The sequence below is a fragment of the Tenrec ecaudatus genome, chromosome 5 (assembly GCF_050624435.1).
Source record: "Tenrec ecaudatus isolate mTenEca1 chromosome 5, mTenEca1.hap1, whole genome shotgun sequence".
In the NCBI taxonomy this organism is placed as follows: Eukaryota; Metazoa; Chordata; class Mammalia; order Afrosoricida; family Tenrecidae; genus Tenrec; species Tenrec ecaudatus.
Window position 1 is genome coordinate 44,404,645 of NC_134534.1, and position 21,665 is coordinate 44,426,309.

General features: G+C 39.2%; 1 protein-coding gene and 2 non-coding genes across 4 annotated transcripts in view; 1 reads left to right on the forward strand and 2 right to left on the reverse strand.

Moving 5' to 3' along the window:
- TMEM67 (transmembrane protein 67) overlaps nucleotides 1–21,665 on the reverse strand; it is a 54,136-nt gene that overhangs the window by 10,598 nt on the left and 21,873 nt on the right. For both annotated transcript variants that reach the window (XM_075549490.1, XM_075549489.1), the window contains exons 13-23: nucleotides 20,642–20,765; nucleotides 18,879–18,984; nucleotides 15,930–15,986; nucleotides 14,152–14,250; nucleotides 12,537–12,635; nucleotides 12,001–12,087; nucleotides 9,108–9,207; nucleotides 8,874–9,013; nucleotides 6,415–6,555; nucleotides 3,332–3,412; nucleotides 2,686–2,802 (exon numbers count right to left, since the gene is read on the reverse strand). In XM_075549490.1, the coding sequence (XP_075405605.1) occupies nucleotides 2,686–2,802; nucleotides 3,332–3,412; nucleotides 6,415–6,555; nucleotides 8,874–9,013; nucleotides 9,108–9,207; nucleotides 12,001–12,087; nucleotides 12,537–12,635; nucleotides 14,152–14,250; nucleotides 15,930–15,986; nucleotides 18,879–18,984; nucleotides 20,642–20,765 (1,151 nt within the window). The remainder of the gene's footprint in view (nucleotides 1–2,685; nucleotides 2,803–3,331; nucleotides 3,413–6,414; nucleotides 6,556–8,873; nucleotides 9,014–9,107; nucleotides 9,208–12,000; nucleotides 12,088–12,536; nucleotides 12,636–14,151; nucleotides 14,251–15,929; nucleotides 15,987–18,878; nucleotides 18,985–20,641; nucleotides 20,766–21,665) is intronic.
- Nucleotides 3,663–3,769, forward strand: LOC142449464 (U6 spliceosomal RNA). Its single transcript, XR_012784625.1, has one exon. It is a non-coding gene; the product is annotated as a U6 spliceosomal RNA (small nuclear RNA).
- On the reverse strand, nucleotides 5,529–5,635 carry LOC142449467 (U6 spliceosomal RNA). Its single transcript, XR_012784628.1, has one exon. It is a non-coding gene; the product is annotated as a U6 spliceosomal RNA (small nuclear RNA).

The window sequence follows — 21,665 nt, forward strand, 5'->3', positions numbered from 1 at the left end:
AAAATATTGCTGCTAGAGTTCCAGTTCATAAACATGCATGGGTTTATTCCAAATAAAACATGTCTAGACATCTCTGAGGTCAGTATATAGCTGCAGACAAGTTCACCCAGTTAATATGCTTGTCTCAATAGAGTGCCTTCAAAAAAAATACGAGAGGCCATTTGTCATGGGAAAAAAGTGCTATTTGGAGGTCAAGGCTAATATCAAATTCTTAACAAAACTCCAGTGAATCTTGCAACAATTTGCACTGGGAATGCTGGCTCACATACGACAAGTTCTGAGATGAACTAAGTCTTTTAAGGAAGACTTCAAAGATGAGTCAGGAGAAGGAAGACCATCAACCTCAATACATGAAGAAACTGTAGCTAAAGTTCAGAATCTGGTAGAAGAAGAGCACAGAATTACCAAGAATGTGATTGTTCTGGAACTCAGATCTCACATGGCTTGGCACTTTCGATTTTAAGCAAACATCGGTCTCAGAAAGCTGATTCGACAGGTGCCAAGCAGTGACAATGAAGAACTGGTCAAAGAGCTGATGTTGCTAGCAGTTTTTTATGCAAGACTGAAGCTAATGTGGATGATTTTATGAAACAAAATGCAGCCAGGAATAATGAGTCTTGGATTTACCAATAGGATCCAGAGAGCAAGGTCCAATGGAAACAATGGCTTCCCAGGGATCTACTGGGCCAGTTAAATTCAAGATAGGTCAGCTCAGAAAATTATGATGACTGGCGTTTGTTGTTGTTGTTGTTTGGGGTGGGGGAGGAGTTGACAGATTTTTCTCAAATGACACAGGGCAATCGCAGGAGTTTACTGTGAAGAAGTTTTAAGAAAATTGCCAACTGCACTGGTTAAGAAAAGAAAAAAGAGCAGGAAAGCTCTGCCTAGGAATCTTCCCTCATCACCACAAGCATCTGCTCATTCTTCCAGGACAGCAGGGGTTGTCTTGTAAGGGAAACCTTACTGCACTCACTCTACAGCCTGAAACGTGCCTCTTCTCACTGCTTTTTGCTCTCATTACCCAAAAGAACAAGCTGCGAGTCCCTGGAGGATGCCAGCATTCTGATGTGGGTGGTATGAATCTAAGAGCACAGAACTATTTGGGAAGGGTTAGAGGGATGGAAAGGCCACCTTCAGATGTGTACAGATCTACATGGAAGATATGTCGAGAAATAGCTTCACATTTTGATATTCTTGTTTGATAAAGGGTTCTATAATTTTTTCACAATACTTTTGGACTTAACCTCATATGTATATCAAACCAAACCCAATGTTCTCAAGTTGATTCCAACTCATAATAACTGTCAGGACAGAATAAAATTGCTTCTTAGGGTTTCTGAGACTCTAAATCTTTATAGGTGCAGACAACCTCGTCTTTTTCCCAGAGAGAGCCTAGTGGGTTTGAACTGCCAACTCTATGGAGGGTACCCCAAAGCTTAACCAACTGTGCCACCAGGGCTTCTGCACGTACACAGAGATAGAATAAAATTGTAATCAAACTGACTTCTTTTCATTTTAAATTATATTTTGAGCAATTCACTTGTTATAAAATATTCTATAAAACATGGTTTTTAATGTGTACCTAAGATTTTACTACATTAAAAATCAATTTTTAAAATATTCTCTCTTTATGTACTTTTTTGTCATCATAAATAACTCTGTCAAGAACTTAAGCCTTAATTAGCTGTTCACATTACTAATTATTTCCTTGAGTTAGATTCAGAGGATTACTAAATCAAAAAGCTCTCCTATATACTTTCCTTTTACATATCTATTGGTTTATTGTCTCTGTGTCATTGCGCATGCATTAAAAATATTTTGTTATCTCTTATTGAGGTTTGAATCTATATTTTAAATGTAATGGCTTAGGAGTTTTAATCTTGTTATCAATACCTTTGCCACATTTGCTATAAACATTTCGCCTTCTTTTGCTATGTCCTAATTATATGATTGATTGGATATGCAAAGTTCTATCCAAATAAAGTGATAAAAATATTTTCTTTCTGATGTTCTCTATTCTTTGTGCTTAGAATAATATCCCACAATCTGAGATACTATATTCTATGTTTTCATGGCTTCTTCTTTCACAGTTAGTGTTCTAATCCAGGGAGTGTGTAACAGTCAATCAACGGATCCAATTCAATGCGCTACACAAATCATTCTTTTCTGAGATGCCATTATTAAGTATTAAATTCATAAAAGTCATAGATACAGCTTCATCTTCTTTTTTTTAAATCATTTTATTGGGGGCTCTTGCAGTTCTTATAGCAATCCATACATCCATTGTGTCAAGCACATTTGCACATATGATGCCATCATCCTTTTAAAAACATTTTCTTTCTACTTGGGCCCTTGGAGATACAGTTTCTTATCAATTAAATCCTCTTGGTTTTCCCTCTTAAATGTATCTTTTTCCTTACAAATGTTAATACAGAAAAGTTCAAATACCAGTTTATATGAATTTTCAAATATATACAAAAGAAAGTCAAACCACCCATCCTCAACTTTTAACAATTACCAACATTTTATCAATTTTGTCTTATCTATCCTCCCAACTCCTTCAAGTATTTTGAAGCAAATTTTTTACCCCTAGACATTACGTTAAAAGTATATAGCAAGTCCTAGATAAAGTAAAGAGAGCCCATTTCTCAAAGTAAAGACAAAAAATTGAAAATCTATTCATACCGCTTCTCTTTTAAGATTCATATTCATTTCTTCCATATTAGTATCTGCATGCCCATGTACTGATCTACCATGGATATAGTACCCAAAGCATTTGTGGGACAGAACAAATACTGATATCTATGAAAAGAGAAGAGGAGGCATTAGCAATGCAGCTGTAAAACTGTATTTTAAAATGTAAAAAAATTAATTAATTAATTAAAAACAAAAAAACAAACTGTATTTTAAAGTTTTTTTCCCCTTCAACTTAAAAAATAAGGATTGAATTCCTGGAAAAGAAATACAGAAGATAATAGAGTAATAAGGGAGATTAAAACAACAAAAACGCTGGTAAACCAGGGTAAGCAAATAGTTTCTAAAAACAGAAGAAATTGAGTTAATAGAAACAACATTTCCAGAAGCTCTAAACTTTATTCTTTAGGGGCACAAGGAATGCAAAATTAAAAACGAGCAAATATAGAAGAAAACAACTAAGCCAATTAAGTATTAACTTGTAGCTGATTAAAACTATCTCTGGAATTAACAGCAAGTGGAAAATTAAACTAAAAATCCAATCATACCAAATCACTTTTAAAGCTCCTGTTAATGTACTCATGACCTTTAGAGCGGGGAAAACAGCATTTCCAAGATAAAGCCAAGAAGTACTTACATTGCTCATACAGCATAAATCAACGAACTGTCGAATTTTATCTTCTATGAATCTCTCATAAAAACCCGCAAAGAACATGATCTGAAACATTAAGCCAAGTTCATGCTGATTAGCTTTTAGGAATTTAATTTTCTTTTACAGCCACCTTGCAGTCTCTTTTAAAAAGAAAAGAAAACTTTTTAAAAGGGCTCTTCAGTCAGATAAAATCCTGCAGGCTATTTCTGAATTTTCTATTAAAGGAAGAGAGATTTTGAAATTGTGTTACAATTCATCAAGGGAGTCTATTTTGAATTAAAAAAATTTTTTTTCTATAGCATTAAAACAGAATAGGGTGCTCGCTTCGGCAGCACATATACTAAAATTGGAACAATACAGAGAAGATTAGCATGGCCCCTGCGCAAGGATGACACGCAAATTCGTGAAGCGTTCCATATTTAAAAAAAAAAAACAAAACAGAATAGGAGACAAATAGGGGAATAAAAGAAACAGCTTTTAAGAATGTAAAGCTGGACTAATGTATTGAGTCCAATTTATGTCTGGTTTTGCAATTTTATCCCAAAACACTGGAAGAGTTTCTGTTTCTCAAATTAGTCTGTGACAAAGTTGCGCATCAAAAGCATGCATATTCCCACTCCTCGTTTAGCAGCACATTTACTTTCCAAAGACCAGGTCCTATTTTTATGCAAAATTTGGTGCTACCTGAAGATATGAAAATGAAGGGAAACTACATCATTGCACAACTGCCAGATTACATCCACACATAACTGTTGAAGCACTGAGGAACCACGGTGACAGAGCCTTCCCCTCACCGTCACGGCTACTCTTGCCTTGCACCTCAGCATTCAGTGCTCAGATGCACATCACTCACATGCACAATACTGGATAGGAGTTTTCACCATTGCCATGAATGCAAAAGATCAGATAGCAAGACATAGGTAAGTCAGGAGGAAGGTGTTGTTTCTATTTCTACAGACAGTGTGCTAAATATTCAAAGAGAACGCTTCACAAATTGTCTTAGATAAACTGATATCACCAGAGAATTTCTGTTAAGAAAAAGTTTACATCACAGACCTCCCTTGCGCTTCCAAGACAGACGCCTCCTAACCACCCTATTTCCAGCTGTCCCTGCTGTCGCTGGTGCCTTATTCCTACCCTGGCCTCCACTCCCCTCACTCATTAGTCTCCACCTACCTCAGCTCCCTGGATGAGTCCCTTCAAAGCACTGTCAGTCTTTAGCTTGTTTGTGCTTAGTATGTGGGTGAACATGAGCTCTCAGCACACTGCCTGGGACATAAAATGTTCTTGAATATGTGACTGAAGAAGAAAATGAATCTCTTAACAGCCTATCACTGAAAAACTTTCTAAAACACTCTACAGTTTTTTACATACGCCACCTAAATGGCAAAGAAAAAAGCAAACAACAATAAATATAATAAAGAGCAGCAGCTGAATAATAACAGAAGAAAATAAACAGGTGGTCAAGAAGATGAGGAGAAATTAATCTCCATCCATTGCTGGTGGATGTGCAAAATGGTACAGCTACTCTGGAAAAGTTTAGTGGTTCTGCGAAAAGTTAAACCCAGAACTGTCCTATGACCTAGCAGTCCCAATCGCAGGTGTATACGCAAAGTAATTAAAGCAGAAATGCAAACAGAAACCGCACAAACGTGTCCACTGCAGCACTGCTCACAACAGTCGAGAAGTGGAAAACAACCTAGGGTCCATCAACAGATAATCAGCATGTCTAATAGACATGACACATGCCGTAACATGGATGAGCCATGGAAACACTAAACTGAAGGAAGGCACACAAGGGCAAATACTGCATGATGCCATTTATAAGAAACAAGCAAACAGAGAGAGAGACCAATGCTTGTCAGTGCTTGCCAGGACAGGAGAAAGGTGGCCCCGAGTTTCTGTCCATGGTGGTAGAATAATTGGGAAAAAATACTGGTGACGGTTGAGCAACATGATGAAGTCATGATGTCAATGAACTCTACGTGCAGCACATGTAGGCACACACACACACACACACACACACACTACATATATTATTTGTAGTGATGGCACAACTCCTTAATATGTTGAAAATACTTGTATAATATGCAAATTATGTCACAAAAACAAAATTTTAAAAGAGAAATAGTAGCCTCATATTCTGTTATTTTTGTTTAATAAAGGTTTCCATGATTTTTTTTTAAATATGGAACGCTTCACGAATTTGCGTGTCATCCTTGCGCAGGGGCCATGCTAATCTTCTCTATATCGTTCCAATTTTAGTATATGTGCTGCCGAAGCGAGCACTCCATGATTTTTTATAATAGACAGTTTCAGTCAGGCTCAGGGAAATTTAGCCTGGTGGCTATAGCAGTCACTTCATTTCCCTACTTCAAAAGTTAAAGAAATTAAAATCAAACAGAAGGGCATGTTTGTCTTTTTGCTTTATGCTTTAAAAAGATTAAGCAAGCACAGAAGAAACCTTCTGTTATAGGTAGGAGACTCAAGGCTGAGATTTATTTTACTTTCAGTCATTTCAGTAAACATTTCAAATAACTTTTCTCCATGGGTTTTGAATGACGTTTTGAATGAGATGTTGTGACACAGAAATAAATGTAAAATAATAAGTTGTTTCAAATAGAAAGTAAAATATGAAAGATAGTTCAGTCATCCTAATAGTTGTGTAAGTGCACTTCAAAAAGCCTGTGGGGGTTTGAAAAAAAAAGCCTGTGGGAAAAGGCCACTATTTTCCCACTAACTTTCGGAACGCCCTTGTGTACATGAAAAGTTTTTCCTATGACCTAAAACCTAAGCTTCTGAAAGACCCTCAGAGCCCCACTGTCGTTAGAGTCATTTTTTACCACGTTTGTGCTCAGTTTGACCTGTAGAATAAGGCTACTAATAGAACTTATCACTAAGGATCATTGTACAAATGAAGTATAAATTTAACACATGTAAAACAATTCATTAGCTTAAGTACTGGCTTTCAACACTATTGTTGATCTTTCTGCTATAGAAATTAGGATCTAGTCAATATTTGAGGTTAATTGATATGCAAATAGGCTTATAAATGATATCTTGTTAACCTGTAAAATGCCAATGACTAGCCAAAGAGCAGCAGACACGGCGTATCTCAATATGCGGCTGCAGGGGGCTGTGTAGCTGGTTGGGCTTCTGCTGAGGCTGGAGGATGAGTCCATCAACGCTAAGTTCTTGAACCCCACAACCTGCAGGAGAAGGGAAAGAATGACTTCACCAGGCTGAGATAAAAACACCTCTCGACTGAAAAAGAGGCTTTCTTCCCTACTGGTCACCCAGAAACCGCCGAAACAATTTATGCACAGAGAAGAGCCCCACAGAGTCCACTGGTACCCAGTGTTTTCATTCTGAAGTATTAAGCATTTAGTATGAAATCTACGCAGTTAATCCAGGTGGTATTTTATTCAATGTAACCAAGAGCTAAATGTTGCTTTATTATCATACAAATGAACATAAACCCATGTTGATGACGCAGAAATTTCTACCACAAGAATAACCTTTTCTTCAATAAACTACCAGTAAAACCAACGAGAATTTCATAAGTATTTAACATGTATCAGATATTATGCTAAATGTTTTTATACTTTTAAAGCAATATTTTCTAAACATTCTTCTAAGAGAGATCTCGTCTTTGATAAAAGGAAGCACAGTTAAATTTGGTCTGGAAATTATTCTTGGCAGTGGCTCTCATACTTTGTAAAGGCTCAGAGAAGCCTTAGAAAAAAGGATTCCACCTGACTTCATGTAACCAAAGGCTTTCCAATCTACATAACGGTACAATTTTTTTCTCATGTAACAACTTTGAAAGTGCCACAGAACCTCAAGGAAAACTGCTTTTAATTAATATTAATTTTATATATTTTAAAGGTTTTTTTTTTTTAACTATTTAAAAGTCCCAAGGACACATTCTTCTCGCAGACTAACAAATAAAAAGAACAGAGGGAAAGAGTGAAAGGAACAGCTGGAAGAAGGGAAAAAATCCATGACATTTAAGAGTCAATCATTTATATTTAACGTTATTGATGCAGCCAAGTCTTAACAAAATCTGTCACCCTTATAAGCAATTTCGATGTCATAATCTATACTCTGTACTAAATACTTCAGTACTTCCCTTTAAAAATTCTAACCAGATCAAAAAAATTGTTATAAAGTATCATAAACATGTACTCATTTAGCTTCTCAGGGCAGAATGGAGCCTACAGTATCATCGGGTTGTGATTAGGTGACAGTGAACGGATAACACACAAGTGGCCCTATGTACATATAATAAAACAAAACACTGCCCAGTCCTGTACCAGGATCACAGCTGCTGCTCGTCTGAGCCAGCATTTCAGAGACTGCCATCTAGCTCATGAAAGGTCTTCTATTTTACTAACGTGCTAGCAAGCATGATGTCCTTCTCCAAGGACAGTCCTTCCTGATTACACATCCAAAGTACACGAGATGCAGTATCACCATCATACCTCCTAAGGAGCAATGGCTACTCTTTGCCAGCACCATGATTCAAATCCATCAATTCTTTAGTTTTTTTATTAACTGTCTACCCTTCACATGCATATGAGATCACAGAAAAATACCAGGGCCTGGGGCAGGTATGTGTATTACATTATCTTTGCTTTTTAACATTTTAAAACTTTTTTGCCCAATTCAATAATTATTTGATTTCTTGACTGCTGCTCTCATGGGTGGTTATTGTGAATCCAAGCAAAACGAGACTTTTAACAATCCCTCCTCCATTGTTAACCATGTTGACGTTTCTTCCGTTTTCACTGAGGTGCAATCCGTAAGAAGGCTGCAGTGCTTCGAATCCTCTTCAGAATCATCATCTGCGTATTTTAAATTACTGATGAGTCATCTTCTAACCCTGGTGCCAGGTTCTTCATGCAGTCTAGCCTCTTGGATTATTAGCTCAGACTGAAGTATGATGGAAGGATGCACACCTTTCCTAAATTTAAGCCATGCAGTAATCCCTTGTTCTGTTGAACAGCTTTGGTCCATGTTGCATTCTGGAATTTTCACTCTTGGCACTATTATCAATTTGTTATCATTTTCATAGTCAATGAAACATCCATAAACATCATCTGGTCTTTTCTGCTTTCAGCTAAGACCCATCTAACATCAGCAGTGATAGACCTCGTTCCAACCCTCTTCTGAATCTAGTTGGAATGTCTGGCAGTTTATTGTTAATGTACTACTGCAAATGTTTTAAAATTATTTTCAGCAAAATATTATTTGCTTATGATATTAAACATATTGTTCAATAATTTCTGCATTCTGTTGAATCATTATTCTTTGATAATCTCTAGGACTGATTCCAGGCAAAGGGATTTTCCAAAAGAAAGCTCGCCAGGATATTCTGATACAAAATGTTTAAAAAGTTTTAATGTCAGTAAAAGCAGTAATTTTAACCTTTAGAGAGCTCATCTACTGTCATTAAAATGGAGCTGAAGTGCTATTAGTATTTATGAATTACCCATTCCTTGCATATAATTATAACAGTTTATACCTCCAAGAAAAAGACGACAGTGAGTACTTGAAGAAGTGGATTAGTTTTTCTCACAGTCTGGATTTCATTCCACTTGTTTGCTACAAAATATGTTCTCCATATGCTTACGGGAACAGCAGCACTCCGCACCCCACCCTCGCCTGGTCGGAGAGAGAAAACGGAGTGAACTCTTTCACCTTATGTGCTTTGCACACGGAGTAAAGGAATTTTGCCACAAGTGGTTATTTTCATTACCTTCAACAGCTTTCAGAACCTTTCCTTTAGGTCGCTCCCAGTCAATAAGGAATATGTCTATGGTAATCTGGGAGATGAGTTTATGTAAAAACTGCAGAGCCTGAGAATGACAAATGATAAAACAAAACACTGAAAACTGCCAGCACTGTCAGCCTATGAAAATATTCATTCTGAAAAAAATAGGCGGCAATCAATGTTTTTCTTCCCCAAATCACAGAATTTTTAATATCTATTAATTCTCCACCCCTTTCACCTTTTCTTCCAGGGATATGAAAGTAGGAAATAGACTACTTCCTCCTTACAGGCCCAGAATAACTCACTTCTTCCCCAAAGTCTCCAAAGGGCTGCTTGGTTGTCTACTCAGTCTGGCATTCTACGCGAAGACTTCGAGGCCATTTCCTCGGCCTAAGAAGTTTTCACCTAATCTCACCAACTTTCATCTATTATATTAAGAGTATTGATTTTGTGTTTGCGTATATTGTTGAAACATATCTTTTTCAATTACAGAAGTAGTAGTATGGATTGAATTGTGTTCTTCCAAGAATATGTGTTGTAAATTCTAACCTCTAAGTCAAATGATAATTCCATTTAGAATGGAATGTCTCTCTTGTGTGAATGAGGCGGAATTAGTGTGTGGTACATTTTGAGTCAATTGCTTTTGAGATAGGAAAGATCACACAAGCAGAAGAGAGCTGCGCTGAGCTACCAAGGCCACGGGGGTCTGCAGGGAAGCAGGAAGGAGCGAGCAGCTGAAGAGACATGGCTCTCTTCCCAGTGCTGCCATAGAAAGAAAGCCTTCCCCCAGAGCTAGCACTCTGCACACAGACTTCCAATTTCTCTTGGTAAAGTCGGCTGTTGGTGGTATTTCTGTTACAGCAGCACTGGAGAACTACTACAGAATTTGGTATCGGAAGAGTGAGGCGCTGCTCTAGCAGACACCCAAAATGTGAAAGTGGTTTGGAACAGGGGGCTGGGGAGCGGCTGGGAGTTTTACGGTGCCACGCAGTAAAGGGCCAAGGCTGGACTGAAAGTGCTGTTGGGAGGATTGGGGATGACAAAGGCACTTCAGGAGAGGGCTCTCAAGGAAGTGAAGATAGCGAGACAGTCTATCGTCTCTGGCAGCAGTTATGGTGCCAGTAACAAAAGGGTACTAGAAACGTGGACGTCAAATGTGCGTCTAGAGAGGCTTTAAAAGAAATGAGGATCATAGGATTACACAATGGAGGACAGGTGATGCTTCTTATGCAGTGGCAAAGAATTTGTCTGAATGATGTTCAAATGCATGGTGGCAGGTCGACTTGTTGGTGATGACCTTGGACATCTGGTGATGAGATTTCTAAGGAAAATCGTGGAAGGGCTGTGTGGTGCTTTATCCTTGGTGCTTACAGTAAACTAGGAAAGGAAAGAAATGGGCCTCCGTGATGGGATGACTTTGACGTGTACAAAAGACATACTGTTAGGGGAGACCAGAGTTGGAATGCAATGGATCAAAATATGTATTTTAAATCCAAACCTCTCTCTATGCCTGTGGCTATAATCCCTATTAGCAATGGGCTGTCTTTTTTATATTACTAAGAGACTATTAGTGTAGAGGATATCTTGAGTCAATCTCTTATGAAATCAAAGAAAATTAAGCACAAGTTAACAAGCAGGCATGGAAAGAGAAATGGGAAAGTATGAAGATCACCCAGGAGCAGAAGCTCCGAAGGTCTAAGGATCTTCGCCCAAAGCCAACAGAGAGACAAAGTCTTTCTCTAGGGCAGTGGTTCTCAGCCTTCCTAATGCCACGATCCTTTCAATACAGTTCCTCAGGTTGTGGTGACCCTCCAAACATAAAATTATTTTCGTTGCTACTTTATCACTGTAATCTTGCTACTGTTATAAATAGGGCAACCCCTGTGAAAGGGGTGTTTGATCCCCAAAGGGGTTGGGACCCACAGGTTGAGAACCATTGCTCTAGAGCCTTAAAATTTATTTCAAGCAGATTTTCAGAATGAAATTACTACTGTTAAAAAAGGTAGGCCTTGTGCGAACATGAGGTGTCGCTGGGACTGGGTAACAAGCATCAGAAGACCTAAAATAAACAAACAAAACCCATATTGTTGAGAATGAGGGGGGTCAGAGCAACGACCCAAAGCCCATCTGTAGACAATGGGACATCCCCTCACAGAGGGGTCACAGGGAAGGGATGAGTCAACCAGGGTGCAGTAAAGACCGATGAAACACACAATACTCCTCTGATTCCTTGAGGCTTCCTCACCCCCCACTACCATGACCCTAGTACTTATGCGTTTCACTACGAGCTAGACCCTGAAGCATGTGCACAGGCACAGATAAGGCATAAGAGCTCGCGACACACGGAATCCAGGCACAGGAATGGGAGTAGCAGTACCAGCAGGGTGGGGAGAGGAGTGGAGGAAGGGGAACCGATCTTGATGATCAACGCATAACTGCATCCCCTTCCACAGGGAATGAACAACAGAAACCATGGGGGAAGGGAGATAGTGGTCGGTGTAAGATATGAAAATAATAATTTATCAAGAGGCCAGGAGGGTCGGCAGGGAGGAAGGAGGGGAAAAAGAGGAGCAGAAATCAAGGCTCAATAGAAAATAAATGTCTAGAAAATAATGATGGCAACATATGTACAGATGTGCTTGAAACAATTGATGTATGGACTGTTACAAGAGCTGTAAGAGCACAATAAAATTCATTTTTTAAAAAAGGTAGGCTTTCCATGTAAAATAATTCATGCTTACTTTTAAAACCAAAGTAATTACATTTTTAAACCAAAGTAATTTTAAACCAAAGATTTTGGCAGTATTCTCATTTTAAAGATACTTTATTAGCAGGACTTTTAACTTCCTGCTTGGAGTACTGTCCTGTGACACTTTACCTTCAGAGCAAAGGCACATCCAACATAAGTAATGAAGCGTTCTTCCTGAACCGGCATTGGCAAGAAAACAGAGACAGACTTCTGTGCCTACAATTACAATTAGTTGGTTAAATATGATCATATAAGGACTTTAGGGAGCACAGTTTACAAACCAAGGAAATTATAAGAGAGGGAAATGGTGATGTACTTAATAAATAAGACACAAGCAGTGAATAGTAAACTTAGCCCTTGATAAGTACTCTGGATCATAACCAACCAGAACCAAATCCATTGAGTCAATCCCAATTCATAATGCCAGCACAGAGCCGAATAGCACTACCATGGGCCTTCCAAGACTGTAATCTTTATGGAAGTGGACTGCTTCTTCTCTCTCACAGAGCAGCTGGTGGGCTTAATCTGCAGACCTACTGCTTAGCAGCTGAACATTTAAACCACTGCACCACCATTCCCCCGCCCCCAACTCAAAGTAGTTCAGTTATAGAGTGCTCCATAGTTATTCATCTGTTGGAAATTATTAAATGCAGAAACTCACTCACTTTGAAGAAAATAAGCCAATAAAGACCTATTCCTGCCGTGATGATAAAGAAAACATTAGCCAGATCGCCAGCATAGTACACCAAGAACTTCATAACTGTCTGCATTAAGAAAGAAAAGGAAGCCTGTTAAACACAAGGCTCAGTTTATTTATACTTATGCCATTTTAAATTACATCTCATCCATTCAACTTCTCAGGCTTCAAATCTTATTTCATGTATCCATGTGGCATCCTCTTAAACAACCAGATCAATGCACCCCCAGTCTATATTTCTAATCCTTACCTTGTAGTCCACCCTCCAGAGCCTCTGTCTTATTTACGCCTGATTGATCCTGCACCCCTCTGACCATTAGAACTGCTTCCTGATTTTCCCCTACCTTGGAACCCCCACCCTAATTGATCCCCCAGCTGCCGTCAGAGCTGGTGTTCTCAAGGTTACACTACTCTCTTGGAATGTCTAACGGCTCCTCACCAACTTCAAAACATACATTTTGACCCACAAGGTCCCTCAATCTATGGACCAAAGTTAACTTTCTAACCTCATCTGTCAGTTCCATTTATCCAAAGCTTAACTAAGCCAGTTTCATCTTCAATATTTTAGGAAAAGGGAATTGTTTTATCAAACATTTTCCTGCCCCTCTGGTAAACGCTCGTGAGCTGATGGCAGAAACCAAGTCTGTCTTTGCTCACTACTACCTGTGCCTAAAATAGTGTCAGGCGCTTACACAGGTCTTCAGTGATTGATTGTGAATAAATAGATACCCCAGTTTAAAGTTTACCTCCCTGGGAAGCTCTTCTTAATTATCCCAAACAGGGAATCAAGCCCTACCTGCCCCTCTCCCTCTAGTCCCAGCCCTATACACATTTGATTCCTGAACACAGAAGCTTTAGGTCAGGTAGATTCTGACTCATAGTGATCTTATAATAGGAAAGAGTAGAACTGTCCCTGTGAGCTTCTGAGACTGTAAAGATTAATGGTAGGAGAAAGCCTCAGTATGCAGTAAATGTAAAAATTAGAATAATAAATATATACCTATATACACACATACACACACAAAAAGGTAGATTAAAGAAGGAAAACTAAAGTTCGTAGAGTATTTTTGTGATTTTAAGACAAAAAAAAAACTTTCCTGAAATTACATACCATAAAAATATATTCAGGTGTGACAGTGTTAAAATTCTGTTAAACAAATCACCACTTTGATTTTATAAAAAAGATGGTCATAAATTTGGAGACAGTATTTCAACATCAAAATCTACAAGGGGACTCATATTTAGAATATACAAAGAACCCCTTTAAACTACAAAAACTGAAAATCTTAGAGAAAAATGGTCAAAGGATACAAACAGCTTATAATAAAGTACTACTTTTTATCATCAAATTGACAAAAATGGAAAGGCGAGAGAGAGCAAGCACTGGCAAGGCTGTTAAACGAGGATCCGCACTGCCCGAAGGGGAGATTGCGATAGGGCAACGTGGAAGGGAAATGAGGTATGTACATAAATCCTGGTCCTACGCCCCACAGAAACTCAAGTCCTCTACCTGTCTCCTATGAGACGAATCCAGGAAAGTTACAAGATAAAAATATAGTTTAGGAACTCCTCTGAGATCACACCTGTAAGTCAATCATGGGGCTTCCGATACGCCTCTTCCATCCTGCTGTCTTCAAGAGAGACAATAGAACAGCTAGGCCCCCCAACACACCCAAAGCAATCTAAAAAGTAAGGAAATAACATTTTAGGATTTATACAACTTCTCTCAAATGTTCAAAACAACTGTAAATAGAAAGTAATAAAATGCTCACAAAATGAGAAGGGAGGAAGGTTATGTTGAAAGGACAAACGAGTCATGATGAAAGAATTCTCAATAGCTAAAAATCTGGAAAAATATGACGGTTAAAAAAAAGACAGCAGCAGATTATAATCAGTAAAATGAAATAGATACCTGAGTGCACAGACTTAAAGAAGTAAGGAACAGACACGTAAGTGGGAGAGAAGGAACAGCTCCACCTTACAATACGATGCCAGTGAATAAATACACACGAATGACAGATAGCCACAATCAAGCAAGTAGCACAGTGGCACTTTCTATAGCCAAGAATCAATGGATGCTAAAACTGGAGGGCAAGAGGATGAGAGCAGGCTCTGTGGTGTCTGTAAATGAAAGTTAGCACAACCACTAATAAGACATACTAACGTCTGGGTGGGCCTGACACACTGCACAACATCATTCTGTGGGACCTTTGCCAAGCCTACACAAACTTAGCTTAACCCTGGGAAAATAGCAGGCACACCAAAATTGAGGGCCATTCTACAAAGTACAGTTGACCCTTGAACAACGCAAGTTACACCTAAGATGGTTTCTCCCGCTGCTACTGTGGTACCCTCAAGTGCTGTAGACAGCAATTTATTCTTCTCTCCAGTAACTGCTAGCCCCTCAACCTTCGACTCGCCCTCACTGGGGAGACAAACTTAACTCAGTGGTTCTCAACTTTCCTAATGACGTGACCCTTTCACACAGTTCATGTTGTGGTGACCTCCCAATCATAAAATGATTTTTGTTGCTACTTCATCACTTTAATTTTACTACTGTTATGAATCAGACGACCCCTGTGAAAGGGTCGTTCGACCCCCAAAGGGGTTGCGACCCATACGCTGAGAACTGCTGTGTTAACTGGAAGATGATTAGTTTCACCTCCCGTTTTAAATGGTTACTGGCAACACTTAGCTCAGCCTGGGAGCAACATGGGAAGAAAGCCCGTGCATAGTGGCTCGCCGTCCTGCGGTACAAACTTGCGTTTGCTCAAGAGTCAACTGTAATTAGCGGTTGTTTTTCAAAAGTGTTTTGGTCATGCGGGGTAAAAAAGAAAAGGAAAAATATGAAACTGTCGCCGATTAGAGGAGACAAAGAAGACAGAACAGCTAAAGCAATGTGGAAGCCTGAACTCCTGGCTTATATCCTTAAAGAGAAAAATTATGACATTGGAGAAATGGGTAAAATTCAAGGGGTACACTGTTTAGTCAAGAAGACTGCATCAATATTAATTTCTGGATTCTGATCATTGTTCTATGGATAATGTAAAATGCTAGCTAATATAAGGGGAAATTGGATGAGTACATATGTTATACTATTTTGAAACTTTCCTATTTGTTTTTTGGCTTTTAATTTATTAAAAACAAAACCAAACTCACTGCCATTGAGTCAATGCTGCCTCATAGTGACGCCCTGTGGGTTTCTGAGCCTGCAACGGTTCCCGAGAGTAATGAGACCCATCAGGAGTTGCTGGTAGTCTCACACTACTGAACATGCGGATCACAGACCAAAGGGTAACCACCACACCAACAAGGCTCCTAGGAATACTGTAACTATTTCAGCGTGTTAAAATAAACTCACATCTGTCTGGACGTGTGCCCCTCCTTGATTCATTTCATAGTTGACTGAGAAAGAAATCTGGTAGTTAAAAGAGAGAGCAAATTAGTCATACTGAAATTACGCAAATACTCTCATTATAAAAATGCAGTTGTCATTGGTTTGTGCCTTAAATGCCGTATTTTTAAACTACCGATATTACTAGAACTCACCTTCACTACCGTATATACTGGAGTATAAGCTGACTCGAATATCAGCCGAGGCACCTAATTTTACCACAAAAACTGCATAAAAAATGTGCTGAAAAACTCAGCTTATACACAAGTATATATGATATATATATATATATATATCATATATAATGGGTTATTTGTTGAGGAATCTGCCACAAGGTTTGAAATAGCTCCCTTGAAGACGCATTAAAGAAAGGGGTCATCAGAGGGTAGGTTAGGTTCAATAATGGCAATTCAAACCAAACTAAGAATGTTCAATTTTTTTTAAAGCTTTTACTTATGATCTGATTCATATTGACCCTATAGGACAGGGTAGAACTGGCCCTGTGGGTTTCTGAGACTGCAACTCTTTATAGGAGTTGAAAGCCTCCTTTCTCCTATGGAGCACCACCTGGTGGTTTCAAACTGCTAACCTTGTGGTTAGTAATCAATGCATAACCACTATGCCACCAGCCAGCGTCTCATTAGTCATTCCAAAAAAACCACACCAAACACTGCCTATGAGTCTATGTCGGCTCATAGTGGTCCTATAGGACAGGTAGAGAGAGCGGCAAACCCAAGCAGCAACAAGGTACCATCTCATCCCAAAAATAATAGCTAAGTTCAATGAAACAGAAAACAACAAATGCAGGAAAGGTGTGACGCACCCTGGGAGCTGAGTGGGTTATGTATTCGGCTGCTAACCAGTGTCAGCAGTCTGAAACCACCAGCCACACTGCACATTAAAGACCAGAAAAGTAGCTGGATGCTTAAAACTAAGGTAGACTTTTTGCAACTTTTTACAAAAATTAATTAAAGCTTCATTAATAAGAATTGAAGTAGCTGCATGTTTTACAATTAGAATAAATTCGAGGTGGATCTTGACAGCACAGTTTCATGATTCTCTTAACTCCTTTTTTACGTATTTCAAGGTCTATCAAGGGTTAGTTAGTGTGGCACCATAATATTTACGGAAAAACCCTGCAGTGTTTTATATTAAAATATATATACTCCATGGTCAAATTTTGGCAGAGATGAAAGTGAAGGTAAACAGCATGATGAACAAAATTAACGTCAATGAACTGTACATGTGAGGAATATTGAAATGGCAAATGTTGTCTTACATACACAATATTTTACACAAATAACACATGTCTTCTATGTGTCTGTCGACTCCTCCCTTCCCTTGAGATTTTTTTAAAAACAAATGAAGCTCATTCCCCACAGCAACATGTATGAAAAAACTGGCATAGCAGCACTTAGATAGAGGGACTCGGTAGTTGACAAGGAAATGTAGAAGGCACCTGCTATTTGTGTAAAACTATGGCATCTTTAAAACTTAGAGAGAGACTAGCACTGGCCACTGCAACACCATCTTGTTGACTGCTGACCGACCTGCCTCGTTCCCCCTCTCATCTCGGAAAGTCCAACTAGTGATTTTTTTTTTTTTTTAGTGATTGATTTTAGAATGTATGCTCATGTTCTCAAGATCAGAACATTATAATTAATAATATTTTTCCTTTTGATATTGTAACCAGGATATTACTATATTTACTTTATTTACCAGGATGATATAATCAATGTTGCAGCTTGTAACGCTCACTAACTCTAAAGAATAACAACATTAATTTTGTTTTCTGCTTCTGTTCACACTTACTGAAGCCCTAGACAAATGATAAATGCGTTTTGCCTTTAAAGATGAACTGAAATGTGCACTCGGGACTGCAAATCAAAAAAATCGCTTTTAGATTCTCGCAGTTTGGTTATAACCAAATAAAGACTCTCTGAAATTTTCAAGACATGATAGTGGCTGTCATTTATCTGAAGCCCCTACACACCTTCACATACAAAAATACACACACTCACATCTTCTTCGTTACCCGTGATTACTCCAGGAAATTTTTAACCAGGCAGTCTTTTGTTGTTACTAAGCATGTTTCTGGATTTTCTTCCCCTCTTCTCACAGCATATACAATCTCAGGCAGCGGACACTAATCTTAACATTAAATTAGGTAATACAAAGGAAAAGGAAAACCTTTCAAACTTGTATTGTGCTTTTACTTTTTGTTTAATTAAGACCTGCATCTAATAGGAAATGAGTCCAACTATACGTATAACAGGGAGGTTAAAAGCACTGGCTGAAGGATCAATCACATTAAAATTTCAAAAGTAAAATAGTAGACACTAAAAGCTATGAATGAGCCTGGGGAGTGAGGAATGCTGGTCCCTCGCTTCTCAGGTTACTAGAGAGGAACGGGCACATCTACTCAAGCTCCAGGAGGAAAAGGCACAGAGGGCTAACTCCTGGCTTTTCTCGCGCCCGTTCGCTGTGGACGTTGAGAAGGGGAATTGAGCCTGTGTAGCTCTGCTTTATTCCACTGTCTTCTCTTTGGTTTTTGCTTTTCTTCCCATCAAGTGGGCTATGCAGTGGTAAGAAGTGAAGTTGAAATTCTGGTTTCATCAGGCGAGGAAACCTAGTCTGACCAGAAGGTGGCCACCAAGGACAAGAGATGCCCTGATCACAAGCATGCCCCAATAGGGCACCTGACCTGCTGGGGACACTGTTTACTAACAAACTTCATTCATGTTGTTTTATACTGAAAAGTCTTACTATCGCTGGAAAAATCAGTTAAGATGAATGTGTGTGTGTGTATATCTATATCAGGGTTTATTTGAAACGTGGAAAGCCACCGTCTTTTGACCATGATGTAAACTGCATCTGTACTGCCCTCACACATCCTAAAGCAGGGAAAGAGCTCACCTTCACAGACTGGAGGCTGGGCTCTTTGATATCAATGTCACTGTAGGCAATGGTAATTAAGGGGGGGTAGATGTTTCCATTTTTTGTGTTGGGAACAAGGCGGATGCTAAAAAAAACACACACACAAAAAAAACACTTGTTTAGGTAGAGACATCTAGGTCCTGAAACACAATTATATTATCATTCCTTTTTAATTTACTACAATGATATTGAATAACAATTAAGGAAGATAAGACAAAAGGTAGGGTAACATTATAGGACATATTAAGTGGTCAAAACTAATAAAAAAAACCTGCCCACTGAAACAAATTAGAAATGCTTCTCCTCGATCCAGGTGCTACGAAGTTTATAAACAAATGGACTAAAGCACGAGCCATCTTAGAGGAATTCTCCAAGGAGAAGTGCTACAGGAGCTTAGAGAAAGGCAGATAAATCCTGGTTTTCAAAAGTGGAAGATGAACTCTTAACCCCGTGTCAGATCTGGTGGTGTTTCTGGCACAGAGTAGGCTGCATGTTGCTGCGTTAGGTCTGTGTAGCTTGTGAACTCATAATGGAACGTGTCAATTGCTAGAAGCCAGCCTGGCTTCACTAAGATCAATGTAGGCCTGATTAGGGGTTTTTTGGTTTCTTGTCAGGGATTGGCAGTTTGAGGAAATCCTGGAAACACAATATTCTGGGATTTCGGTGAGATCGAGGACAAAGCTTCTAAGTTTATTATGAGAGTCAAGATGAAATACTGAAACGGGGAAAACATCGACTGGGGTGTTTCCAAGTGCATCACAGGGTAAAGAGTGGGCAGGGCAGTCCACATCTTGAAATACGAATCTACCTATGGACTAGATGACACCACCCTAGGGACGCTCATAGATAAAAGTATTTTCTAAGAAAGAGGGAAATAATGATAATGAATTTTGATCAATCCAGACCCCAAAACCCAATTCCCTGCTATCAAGTCTATGCCAACTCTAAGCGACCTTAAAGGACAGGTAGAACTGCCCCTGTGAGTTTCTGAGACTGACTGCTTACAAGAGTACAAAGTCCCATCTTTCTTGCGAGGAACGGCTTCTGGTTTCTAACCACTGACTTTGAGGTCCGCAGCCCAATGCATATCCAATATGCCCACTTCAAAGGCCACAAGGAGAAGGAAACGCTGCTATCACAACCCCGGAAGCACGCCCTCTAAAAGCACCATCTCAACCCACGGGCTCTTGCTCACTTGCCGGCACCCTCAACCCAGTCCTAATTCTGCAGGGTTAGGTGGGGCCTCGATAGAAAGTTTAACAAGACGCCTCAGCATAGTCTCATCTAATTCTGCCTTTGGCTCTTATACTACAAAAACCAAGCTCGAAATACCTACATTTGCAACCTAGAACCCCCTCCCAGGGGGACAAACAACAGAAAAGTGGGTTAGGGGCGACGGAGGATGATGTAAGATATGAAAATAATTATCTATAACTTATCAAGGGTTCGTGAGGGAGAGCAGGTGGGGAAGGGGGAAGAAATGGGGAGCTGATATCAGAGGCTCAAGTGGGAAGAGAGTGCTTTGAAAAAGATGATGGCGGCATATGTGCAAAGGTGCTTGACACAATGAATGAATGTATGGGTTACGATAAGAGATGTAAGAGCCCCCAATAAAAGTATTTGATTTTTGAATAAATGAATAAACTCTGATTGTTTTCACCTGGTAATTAATGGCAACCATTTTCACTTCGATGGGTGCCCAAGTACACAATGCTAATCTGATGCACTAGACTTCTCTTTACCTCACTGACACTTGGGTAGCAACGCGAACGACTCGTGCAAGACCTCCTAAGTCGTTTTCTCGTCCACTCAGTGCATCCACCAAGAACAGGCGCCGAGTCAGGAGCCACCTGCCAGAACTACTGTCTTTTATTAGAAAAAGAAAAACAAAGATTGTGACTAACGGGGGGAAAAAACTCGTTAAGTTCCTAAGAGAGATAAAAGCCTATGGCCACTCAGACTGGATATGAGTGTGCACTGCTGCTTTATTGAAGAAAGCCCAAACTGGAAATAATTCAAATGATCATCAACTGGTGAATGGAGAGCAAAATGTGATCTATCCATGCCTGGAACATTAAACTTGGCAAAAGATCATTACTGATCATACATGCTAGAATATGGATAAACCTCATGCACATTAAGTTAAAGGAAAGAAAAAAAAAGTTGAAAGAAAGAAACCAAATGCAAAAACTACATATTGTACACTTGCATTTCTGTTACAAGTACAAAAGAAAAACAAATCTACGGCGACAGGGAGAGTCACCGTGGTTAGTGGGGTTGGGAATGAGCAGTAACTAGAAACCGTTATGAGGGAGATTTGGGAAATGAAAAAATGTTCTAGAACTGGACCGTGGTAGCATAACTTTATAAGGTTTACCAAAAATCAGTAGATTCCTCATACAGTTGGTATGTGTTTAGTATGCAAATTAAACCACAAGAAAACTATTTTATAAAAACAAACCAAGCCTCAAACTGTTCCTGAACAAACGCAAAACCCAGGGTTGACATATTTGGGGTAGGATGGCTGCAAAATGAGCGGCTGCTGTAAGGCATTTCTGTCGGTGGTTTTTCCACTTCACAAGAATGTCTTCTAGTTGTTGGAACTTTACAGCATTTGGAAGAATTTCCCTTGAAAGTCACCTGCATATGCAGAATTTTATCATGTAGAAAATTTTAAAAAGAAGTGAGTATGTCCAGGAAGGGCAGCTTGAAGCAGCCGCCCCAATTTTTCTCAGAACATGGTCTTAAAAAACAGCTTACTTTCTT